The 11,864-nt window shown below is 38.4% G+C and overlaps 3 protein-coding genes across 3 annotated transcripts in view; 1 reads left to right on the top strand and 2 right to left on the bottom strand.

Moving 5' to 3' along the window:
* Window positions 1-641: 641 nt before the first annotated feature.
* On the top strand, window positions 642-3,345 carry ognb (osteoglycin, paralog b). The gene is made up of 6 exons (XM_084916084.1): window positions 642-933; window positions 1,026-1,104; window positions 1,490-1,654; window positions 1,753-1,955; window positions 2,039-2,131; window positions 2,254-3,345. Exons 1-6 carry the CDS (start codon window positions 835-837, stop codon window positions 2,422-2,424), a joined length of 810 nt encoding a protein of 269 aa, XP_084772210.1. The 5' UTR covers window positions 642-834; the 3' UTR covers window positions 2,425-3,345.
* On the bottom strand, window positions 3,153-6,659 carry uqcc5 (ubiquinol-cytochrome c reductase complex assembly factor 5). Its single transcript, XM_084916088.1, has 2 exons — window positions 6,346-6,659; window positions 3,153-3,543 (listed from the first exon to the last, which is right to left on the bottom strand). The coding sequence occupies exons 1-2, from the start codon at window positions 6,497-6,499 to the stop codon at window positions 3,452-3,454; spliced, it is 246 nt and encodes an 81-aa protein (XP_084772214.1). The 5' UTR covers window positions 6,500-6,659; the 3' UTR covers window positions 3,153-3,451.
* A 2,165-nt stretch (window positions 6,660-8,824) lies between these two features.
* kctd6b (potassium channel tetramerization domain containing 6b) overlaps window positions 8,825-11,864 on the bottom strand; it is a 5,854-nt gene continuing 2,814 nt past the window's right edge. The window contains exons 2-3 of the mRNA XM_084916087.1: window positions 11,827-11,864; window positions 8,825-11,511 (exon numbers count right to left, since the gene is read on the bottom strand). The exon at window positions 11,827-11,864 is cut by the window's right edge and continues 64 nt beyond it. Coding sequence (XP_084772213.1) covers window positions 10,825-11,511; window positions 11,827-11,853 — 714 coding nt within the window. The 5' untranslated portion in view covers window positions 11,854-11,864 and the 3' untranslated portion in view covers window positions 8,825-10,824. The remainder of the gene's footprint in view (window positions 11,512-11,826) is intronic.

Here is an 11,864-nt window from a genome sequence, read left to right as displayed (position 1 = left end):
CAAATATCAAAACTTAGATTTATTTAAAAAACAAAGAAGTAATGGGTTTTTTGGGGGGAGATTAGGTTCTGATTTGAAGAACCTGGCTGTTCGTGGTTTTAGGAGCAGCTTCTGCAACGGACTGATCTGATGTATGCTTTATTTGGACCTTAGAATAATTTGGAGAGTCTGATCTATTGGAAGTTAAGTTAGTAAATGATGGAACAGTAACTATCAAACTATGTGAAAGGGCGAGGCTGTAGTTAAGGCAAGCTGTTGTGATCAAACAATCAATAGAACTGATCGGGACACGTTTTAGTGGACAGGCACAGGACAATAACCTCAACCACAGCAGTTATTCAGAAAGAGAGTCACTTCTGATAAAGAAGCAGTCCAAATGGATGGAAAACAATCCAAGTAAAAAGATACTCAACAGTTTGCTCTCTCTGCTTCACTGCTGGTAAATCAATCAGTTTTTCAAATTTAATACCTTCATCCAGTACCAAGCTGTTCCCCCAGTAACAGCAGTGACACCGACAGAATTTAACTGTTTCATGCAATGGGTTTACTCAATGGTTTTCTTATGATCCAAAGTTTTCATTACTTACATCCCCATCGAGCTTTAAATGCTCATCTGTTGGACAGAAATAAGGCGACACAATCTTAAAGAGTGACCCGGACCAGTCGGTGTGACACAAACACAGCGTGTATTGAGTTAAAACTAGTTTCCTTTTCTTACTCAGCAGTATGCTGGCAGCTTAATAAAAGTGGATGGAAAATTTTCCTTCTCAGATGTACCCCAGATCTCAGCCTAGCAGACAGCTCTGTCCTCCTCTCTCCAGCCACTGAGGCACAATGATACCATTAAGGATTTTAATTTTCACATATGTAATGCTCCCATGGATAGTGTCTTCTGCAGCAAAGGGTGAATACATGGAAGCAAGAACACCTGCAGTAAGAAAGCTTTGGGGGGAGGTTCAAAACTATCTTCAAGGACGATATGCACAAAAGTGAGAGCTAACTGAGATGATTTCTTCTTTTTGCAGAAAGCTACGGTACGTGCGTCGGACTATGGCGTCCTGCAAGACACAGATACTGATGGTGGAGTACTTCCAAAAGCAGAAGGTAAGGTTTATTAAAACAAATAAATAGTTTTCCACAACTCTTTCAAAGCTGATTATGCAACACTTGCAAAGGCATTCTTCCACATTTTCGTGAATGGAGCTAAAGCTCATGTTACGTAATAATGGGACTGATCAAGTGTCCTCGGCTAAACTAGGTGCAGTGCATTTTCAAGTGCATACACAACTGTTTCTAGTTTAGTTGCAGCTAATTAAAGGACCTGTGTGTACACCAAATTTATTTTTGTTTTGCTGGATCTTTGTTTTCTTTTCTTTTCTTTTGTTTTTTTTGGGTTTTTTTTTTTTTTGGGGGGGGGGGGGGGGGGGGGGTGTTTTGAGAAGTGTATATAAATGATGCCATATGATGAAAAGATGTGTGATCATTTCAGTTTTGCCAACATGTCTACTGTGCGTTTGTCTGAGTGGATCAGTTTACTGCGAGGACGTGTCCCCTGACATGTCAGCCGTGCCAACCCTGCCAAAGGAAACGGCGTATCTCTATGCTCGCTTCAACAAAATCACAAAAATACACAGGGAAGACTTTGCAGACACGGGTAAAACAATACTAATAATTTTAAAAATCCTTTGAAGTATTCTTCTCTTCAGTGAATGCCATTCTTAAGTTTTTACTTCCATTATTTGTATTTTTCAGCTACTTTAAGAAGAATTGACTTGTCTGGGAATCTCATCTCTGAGATAGAAGACGGATCTTTCTCAAAACTTCCCAATCTTGAGGAGCTCAAACTCGCAGAAAACAGACTGACCAAACTTCCCATGCTGCCATCCAAGCTAGTAACTTTTAACGCCAATTTCAACAGGCTTAAAACCCAGGGTGTAAAGGCAAATGCTTTTAAAGTAAGTTGGCAAGTAAATGCCTAATGTTAAACCCCTGCAGAAATCATCCTCGCATGTTAAATAGTGGCCTTGTGTTGTTGCAGAAACTCACGAGACTGGCATACCTTTATCTCGGAGACAATGAACTGACAGCCGTCCCCCATCTTCCAGAGTCTCTTTACGTTGTTCATCTGCATGTAAGTTCATCTTTTATTTATTTAGAAAAAACAAACAAAAAAAAACTCTGCAGAAGAAATGAAATTTGTTTTCTGTCTGGAAGTTGTAGCCAAGGTTGTGTTCTTGAATTGATCTCCTGCAGAACAACAACATCTCAACAATAACAGATGAGACATTCTGCAAAGGAAACACAAGCCACTACATTCGGACCAACATGTACGAGGTGAGACTGGATGGGAACCCCCTGAAGCTGTCGGAGCACCCTAACAGCTTCATCTGTCTGCAGACTCTCCCTATTGGCTGGTACAAGTGAAACACAAAAGAAACTGAGGCAGACTTTGTGAGTCAGTTCTAGAGCCCGACCAATATAGGATTTTTAAAACTGATACCAATAATTGGATATTTAAAAATCTGATATATCGGCCGATATTTTTTTTTCCTTTTGGGCAGACAAAACAAAGATTTCCCTGGCATTTCTTATATCTAGTTATTCATGAGTCCTCACTAAGGTAATGTGACAAAGTTGTGGATTTACATTCTGCCCGACTCTGCTCAAATCAGCTGGCTGTTGTGTTCATCGCATTTCGAACATATGCTGCCAAAAGGAAAGTTGGGGTGTGTCCTCTGATGGCCAAGCTATCCAACATCATAATGCCTCTTCTTTACTTGTTAATGAAATGTGTCGCTATGCACGTATCGGCAGATAGCCAATATCGGCTGATAATATCGGCTGGCCGATATATCGGTCGGGCTCTAGTGAGTTCTTGGTAAAGTGAAGGAGAGTGGGATTAAGATGCACAGTTAGTGCACAGAAAAAAATATAAATAATGAAAAATAAAGTTTTTAAGCGACATTTTTATAGTGATATATATATCGCGCAGTTGAAAACTTACACAATTAGAAATCTTTTATAACAAAAAGATTTGATCAACAAATGAAACAGTGTGTTTTTTGTTTAAAAGCAATATCCAAAATAAAAACACCTTTAGTCATTTTTTTAGTTGGTACATGGCAAAGATGGTTTCTCTAGCTGGTGCTATGCAATGTTTGTTTTTTTTTAATATGAGGCATTACAACGATGAGATCTCAATATGGTTTCCACAAACAAATAATGCCTTTGTCGTTATTATTTTCATCTTTCTGAAACGGATTCTTCTACCCTGTTGCTTTATACTGCAGTGCTGCAAATGAACACTATACAAATAATAAAACCTGCATGTTGGAAGTCATTGCACCATCAGCTTTTCACTCGTTTCTTTAGCAGCATTCATAATTGCATGGGTGTCCCACAGTGTCTTTAGATGACGTGTCAAGTCCTTATTTAATCCAATCATCATCTTTCACTTGGCTGGAGACTGATTGAGAACTATCAATCCATCTGCTATCTTCTGCTGGTACTCTCGTTCTGACTGTTTTCTTCTGTAGACATCATCTGGAAAGAAAACAGATTCAAAAGACTGAAATGTGGCTCCAGTAAAAACTGCACAGAGAAAGCATTCTGGATACTTGACACTAATGTCTAACTGAAAATGTGCCAACTATCAGTTTATGTGTCACTGGTTTATGCTACTAAACTGTCAGTGTCAAAGTGAGCATGCACAGCAGATATTTTGGCTTGCTGAAGAAGGAAAGAAAGACACATGTAACCGCATAACATTAGTAATGAGTGCATACCACTCAGGTGGGGCAGTTCCAGGGTTCCGGATTTTAAAAAAAATCCCCCCCCCCCCCCCCCCCCAGAAAAAAAAAAAACCACCTTTTTTTTTCCACTGCTGGATAATAAAAACAGACATTTTCACTTGCAGAGGCAGGGGGAAAAGGTTGGTGTTTCTTTTTTCCCTCTGCTACTGCAAGTGAAAATGTCTGTTTTTATTATCCAGCAGAATTTCTAAGCAATCTGGGCAATATCTAATATCTATAACAAAATGACTGCCAAGCTGACAAACAGCACAGGGAATAGTTTTTTCTCCTCGGTAGAGAAAAACACTTCTTTTGTCCCCAAATGGCCTCTCAATATCACAGGATAATATGTGCAGGGTGGATTTATTTATTTTTTATTTATTTTTAAACACAAGAGGATTTGAGCCCTTTTTAGTTCTGACAGCACATCTGGAATAATGAGAAATGGGTTTAGTGAGAGTAAAAACACACTGGAGTCCTTTTTCTTTTCAGTCTTTGAGTGACCCTGCTCACTCTATCTCTAGCATTGTGACAAATGTTCCCTGCTTTCATGCATTCACTGGATGGTCCATTTTCTTCAGCTAGAAAATAGTTCCCGCCATAACTAACTAACCTACGTAACTCTACCTGGACATATTATAAATTAAATGTTAGCAGGGAAAAAAAAAACAGTTTGCACCATTAGATCATAACATTTTTGCACTCACCCACACATTTACTGACAACTTCCATGTTTTGTGTATACATCAATAACACAGCAACATGTGCATCAGCATTTTTTCAGTCTTTGAGTGGTATTTAGCCTGTTTTTCCAACTTGAGTGGGTGTTCGTATAATTTTTTTGAAGGTGGAAACTTGTTTTTCCAGTGATTCTGACACCACATGTATACTCCTTAGTTCTTTCAAGTGCATTTGTTAGTTAACCACTGTACTCAAGTACTTAACTGGACCACTTACAACATTATCACATTTCAAAGGGACACACAGAGTATTACATGTATTTAATGGATGGTTACTAGTTATTTAAAGATTAATATTTCACAAACAAAGTTATTTATTTTTTTTAAAAGAAGTTGTTTATATACTACTGCTTTATAGCAGATAGTGGTTTAAAAAAGCTCCCAGATATAACATTACAACACTGCTTCTACATTAATATCTTATGGTTACAATAATTACTGGAGCCTGTCCCAGTTGTCATAAGGCACGAGGCGGAGTACACCCTGGACAGGTCGCCAATCTGTTGCAGATCTAACACATACAGACAGACAATTGTTAACACCTACAGCTAATGTAGAATCACCATTTAACCTAACACTGCGGGAGGAAGCTGAGGTACACACAGGGAAAACAATGCGGACACAGAAACTGCACAGAACAAGGCCCCAGGTTAGATTCAAGCACAGTACCTCCTTGCTGCGACAACAGAGCTAACCACATTGCCCTTAAAAGAAAATGAATATTTTTACAATTGCTTAATTTCTTTAGGAGGTCAGCTCAAGCCTCCGAAACGTGAGGATTTCTTGATTATATGACTGTAAACATAAAGGTTCCAATCAACCGGCCAACTGGGGCCTTTCAGTGTGGAGTCTGCAGTGTGGTGCCTGTGTGTTTCCTCTGGCAACTCTGACCTTCTCCCACAGTCCAAAGACATTCACATTAGGTTAACTGGTGGTGGTGTTAATGTGAGCCACTCTGTCTCTGTGTGTGTAAGCCCTGCAAAAGACTGGCAACCTGGATGGATTTGGCCCAGTAGGAATCCCTAGCAGAAGACAGGCCCCGCATCATCTTTGGTTTGAATAGCCATCTATCCAACAGGGTGAGCAAACCCTTTTAAAGTTTGCTTAAAAACACTTGATCTTTAGCGAATTGACAGAAAACTGATTGCAGATGCCAGTTTCTATTATTCTATGTCACAGGCATTAATTTGGTGCCATTTGTTCTACGATATAGTTATCCCCAGTAATTTGGGATAATTATTCCATAATAAAACTTGTTGTGTTTGTTTTTCAGCTCTGAAAATGTAATGTTGGCCTCTTCTCCTCCTTCTGAATTCATGAAAGCTCAAAAATGCCTCCCATTGGGAGGACCTGTAACTCACAGTTTTCATACTGTTAACATATAATAACATTGATAAAAATCATCTGATTCTGATGGGATTACATGGGAACTCTTCTCTGATTAGACTGCTTTTAGACCCGTTTGGAAGGGTCGACAAAAGTGTTGGTACACACTGTAGGTACCTACAACTATCTAGTAACTACTGACTGTAGACACTCTCAGTGTGTCAGATCACTGTAAACCCGAGGTAAACACGTGTATGAAAGCACTGACCACAAGCATTGAAGTAATTTCTCAAACCGGTAGCTAGCATTTAACCAAAATTTAAAGCTCTAGAAAGAAGACCACACTGGCGCCTTTTATTTGTCCTTTAGCATTTGCTAGGTCAGCTAACACAGCTAGCCTAACTTATTAAAACTAGCTAACTTATCTATTAAATAGATACTCAACGCGTCGGTTAGACTAGCTGAATGAACCCATGGCTTACACTTACAGAAAGTCTCTTGTCCTATCCTCACGTTGATCATGATCCACTCCATGATTCCTCCGATACAGAAAAAGATGGGAAGGAACCTGTACGCACCGAGGCGACGTTTCCCCGGGACAATGTTCAGTAAGTCTTTAATGGTTTTACTCCTGTGAAACATCCCGACACACAAACTGTGTCCTAACAAACACTTCCACGGCGCCCCAGAGAAACTCTGAAGGTGAACTGTTAAGGAACAACGTGGGTAAGTACGAGCAGCACGTCCTTAGCAAATGTTATGAGAGCAACGGACGTGCTAAGTCGGGTGCGTTCAATTTGTAAACTGGCTTAAACAAAACGGGCGGAACACTAAAGGATCTACAGACTAACTGAGAGCAGCTCGAGGATTTGAAAGAAAACCAACGCACCCAAGAAGAGTCGTAACATCCGGGTGGTATCGGTGTATGTCAAGTGGCGATATTCTGCTCCTTTATGCATAACATGACAGAAAAATACACAATGGGTGTAATATCTATTATTGTTTCCATTGCTTTTTACGCATTCTCTAAAACTTTAGAAAACGACCTCCGATTCATACCTGAGAATGAAAATGGACTATTTTTTAAGTTTGATGTTGAATCTGAATAAATACAGGGCAGGAAATGAATCAGTCTTGTATTTGTAGCAAAGAAAAGATGCAGTTACACCTGTACAAAATTACATCGCCTTTTTGTACTAAAGCTTTTGGTCTCACAAACATTGAGAATTAATACCTAGATTCAAATATTCAGCTGTCTGTTAATGGCAAAAAGCCCCCAAAACATATCCAACTCTATCCAGGCACAGCTACACTCTCTATTTTTATTCACGTCTTTCACTTTTTTGGATTTGAAATCTATAGCTAAGGGGACTGAGGACGGTGTAGGCAAAAATAATTTAAGACTATAAGGGGAGAGGTGCAGGCTATGACACACATTTAGTTAAAAAAAAATATTAAAACCTCTTTTTAAAAAAATCTGTGTATAGGCTACACATTTTTACAATTCATGCAATGATAAATTAAAAATATTATTTAAAAAACTGTTCTTTTCTACAAATGTTCATTGACACTCTATCATACCGTACACTTACATCATCCCATCTGTGCTTTACCAGATGGGATGATTATTATTACTACTACGACAGTATCACTTATTTATTCTCTTATCACTTGTCATTAACACTCTGTCCTTTTCTGCCTATTTGCACTAATGCACATACTGACAGTTCTCATCTGTAGCTTGTTTTTTTTTTACTGCAAGTCTGCACACATTGTTTCTGTTTCTCTTCCTGTTTCTATTCCTATTGCATTGAGGATGCAAAAGGCACAAGCACTTCCATCCAGGTTAATGAAGTTCTCATTGTATATTCATAGTAATCTAGTTTTTGGTCAAAACCACAGGGAGCCAGTGGAGAGAAGTAAAAACAACAACAACAGCAACAACAAAATCCCACCTGGTGTAGGCAAAATATAAAATAAACATAAAACTTAATTTTATGATTATATCTCCTTATATTTTGGACCTGAAAATGTACATCAGACTGGTGAGAAAGACCTAGTTTTTCATGTTTTTAAGGAAATTGTACACTGCAAACCCAAAGAAGTTAGTAGAACTTAAAAGTTGAAGCTTATCACACCTCCAATATTTTGACTACATTTGACTAAAATAAAAGTAAAATGTTTAATAATTAAATTAAAAAATACTTAGCAAATCAACCCAAGTGACAAATAGAGAGGGATGGGTTGGATATGTGCAGAGGTGGGATAGTGGATCTTAAAGATTGAGTTCTAAGGCAGGAGAAAAGAAAGAGGAAAGCAAAAACTTAAGACAATGTGGGCTAATGCTAGAATTCAAAATCTCAGTTTGATGTTCATGATAAAGCTCTTTCATTTGTGAATTTTAAAAATTTCAGCCAAAACTTACCTGTATAGTATTTGGAAAAAAAATCATCGGTCCAATAAGACTGCTGTCAACTCTGGCGTAGAATGTGTTGGGCATGCTCTGTTTGAACCCCTTTGAAGGTGGATCACTGAGTGCATTAAAAAAAAAAATACATATAACCAAAAACAAAAATAATTTGTTAAACCTTGCATAATGTTAGTGCAGGAAGAGCAACTGATAAAAGACAGACATTTTACTTTTACTCCACTGTCTTTTCTCAGAATCTAAACCAATCCAGCTGTTATATCACACTAAAGACTAATGTCATTTATGTTTGGGGTCAAATCAACCCCAGAAATCAAACCCTTCCAAAGAGGTCTGCCAATTAAATTTAAATAAATTAGTAAAATTTAATTATATTTTTTTAAGTAGCAGGTACTTGTGAAAGTGTTACATTACTTAATTTAAGTACTTTGAGTATTTGGTTTTACAATGTGCATAAAAAGAATATACAATTAAATCAAGATGGCTTGTTTTGTGAAGAAAATCCGTGTTAAAAAATATTTTTGCAAAACTATTGCACCTAATGTTAAATATATACACGCTTTATTATTCAGATCAATCATTGTGTTTCATAGATGTTCTATTTCCTCCAAATAACAGCTATAGTGACTTTGTACACGACTGCACGGAGCCTTGATGTTAGAACTGACAAATTACATCAGATCTAAACATCAGAGTTAAAATGAGAAACTATGCAAATTTAATGAAATGAAATACACAGATGGGTTTATTTTGGCTGCGATGGCTGGAAACATTACTGGTGATATGAACAGTAACAGTATGGTGTATTTTAAACCGCGCACAGGACATATGTACAATATACATACACAAAACAGTCAGACACATGCAACGACTACTGGGGGCTTCAGAAATAGTACCACACAAGGGGCTAGACCTAAGAGACTAATTTCAAGATCTACTAGAAACTGACCAAGAAGCTACTGAGCTAAATAAGTTATTATTCATATTATTAGTATTATAAAAAGTATACTCCTGACATCTTACAAAAACATTTAGTGATGTGTCTGGAGTAGGGCTGCCACGATTAGTCGACTAGTCACGATTACGTCGACTATCAAAATCGTCGACGACTGATTTAATAGTCGACGCGTCGTTTGAAGCTTTGTAAGATCCCAAAAGACGCAGGAATAAGTAGTAGGATTTAAGAGTGTAATAACGGACTGAAACAGAAGATGGCAGCACTGCATGTACAAGGATGCCAGCTGCCGTTAAACCCCGAAGAAGAAGAAGCTGTGTCCCAGAATTCATAGCGCAGCCCAGCTCAGTTTCCAACAATGGCGGCAGCTAGTTAGTTTTAATATTACTCTTATTATTCTTTCTGGGTCACAAAGTAAACGTTTAACATATTTTCAGGCGAGAATGTAGCTGCGTAAACCTCAAATATCTGCTCAGTTTATCAAGACACCACATATTTTCAAAAGCGCTCCGATGTTTTCGGAGACGTCTGTTACCCACTAGCTCGATAGCTAGCCGGGGGCAAGGCTCACGAGAGCCGTGAGAACACCGGACTCTCGGCAAATCGTTTTCAAACCCACCGCCGTCTTTCGCTATTCAGGTTAAACATGATATATAAGTCACTTAGATAACTTAAAAATGTTATTGTTTGGCTTTTTTAGTATTTTATTTGTTCCTGAGTAAATCGGTTTGGCTGAGATTAAAGTTCTAGTTTTTACACAGCTGAATAAACGTCAAGCAGACAGCTGATTATCAGAAGTGTGAGATGCTCGAGAATTTACTCCGGTGTCCTGTTATATTTTAGATAGCAAGGAGTTTATTAAACTTCACCGAAACAATCTGCAAATTTCATTAAAATTTAATAAACTATCATCTTGTCTTTATTTTTAGTTAGCACAGACCTTAAACACTTAAAGCTGTAAGCTAATGATAGTTATATAAGAGCAGATGCTGCCGGTGCAATAAGCTGTACATTTTACGTCCAATGGATGATGATCTGATTAGTCGACTAATCGCAAAAATAATCGGTGACTAGTCGACTATCAAAATAATCGTTTGTGGCAGCCCTAGTCTGGAGTCAATAATAATTTTAAATTACCTTCTACAGTTCTATTTTTTTTTTCTACAAATTGTGGCTTAACTTCGTATGAATGCATTTTTTTTTTTTTTTTTTTTACATTTAAGGTACTCTGCATAGGCAGACTCAAATCATACCTTCTTTATGACCTCATTTCTAAAGACTTTTTTTTTTTTTTTGAAGCCACCGTTATGCCTATAATAATAATTTACCCACACTATTTTAGTATAGGGACGATTCAATGTCCCTATATGTATAAAATCCCATGTTTCTATGGTAGGCCTTGCACTCTAATAAACATGTGTAGGGGTAGCACAGGCAAAGTTGTAGCCCCGAACAGGTGAATAAATCCAAATTCACATCTTTGATTTTTGCTTTCTGGATTTTCCTTTTTTAAAATCATGATTTGCGTAACATAAAAGACAAATCCAGCAGTAGTGTCACCTATAACAATTGTGCTACGTAAACTCAGTCTTCAACTTTATGAGCGGGTCTGCAGAAAGTCCAGTGATGCTCCACCGTGTTCTCATTGGCACGCTCACTCATGTGATGCACGCGTGTGTTCCGAATGGTGAAGCCCTGTTTCATTATGTAGTCCATCAGGTGAACCCTTAGGGACACCTCTTGGTGATAGTCACATGGTCCAAAGGTGAATGACACTTGGCAGTCTCTGGTGTCCATCATGTGTTTGTTCCACTTGGTGAAGTTGTTAGAAATACCTTCTAGCAGGGCATGAACCTTAGTAGTTATGGTTAGCTGGGTGATGATAACAGCAACAGGGTTTGAGTACTTTGACAGTTTCCGAGTGCTGGAGAGCTCCACGACCTGCTCAAAGATGTCAGGAGGGTACAGCGGCTTTGGATCGTTGAGGCACTGGATCAAAGGTTCGATCTGGTAGAAGTCCGCCTCTTTCCTCAGGAGGTCTGTCTCTGTGAAGTCCAAAGGAAGGGTAAGCTCAGATGTCCGCAGGAAGTTCAGGATGTACCGGAAAAGTGTTCCATCCCGGTCGATGAAGTAATTGCCTTGGGAATCGCGGGTTGTAGGGAAATCTCCTCGGAACATGGCTCCCAGCATGGAGTCTGGATAGCGCTGCAGCGTGGATAAACTGGTGGTGTATAGGTGGCCTCCCACGTTCAAGGTAACAGGAGTAGTCATCTAAAAGAAAAGAAAAACCTGTCAAGCTCATGCTATTGGAACTATATAAAAAAAAAAAAAATTTACAATGAAAAAAATATGGTAAAACATAATGAGTGGACACAATACAAGTCATTGAATTTAGAGCCCCCCCAAAAATAAATCAAAAACCTTTTAAACATCAATCAGCAAAAAGGCCTCAGCATTGTAACTGATTAATGCAGGATTTGCTACCTTGTATTAGACTAAACTAGTTTCAGCTAAAGTGGCAACAGAGTCATTTATGTGATTAATTTCATTGTCAGACACATGTCAGGTTTCTTAGGTGTCTCTTACCCTATGGCCCCAGTCTCCATTATCCATTTGTAGAAGAA

Source organism: Perissodus microlepis, chromosome 20 (genome assembly GCF_051167445.1).
Source record: "Perissodus microlepis isolate ML-2025 ecotype Zambia chromosome 20, ASM5116744v1, whole genome shotgun sequence".
NCBI lineage: Eukaryota > Metazoa > Chordata > Actinopteri > Cichliformes > Cichlidae > Perissodus > Perissodus microlepis.
Note: the sequence above shows the minus strand (reverse complement) of the source record. Positions and strands in the feature narration are given on the sequence as shown.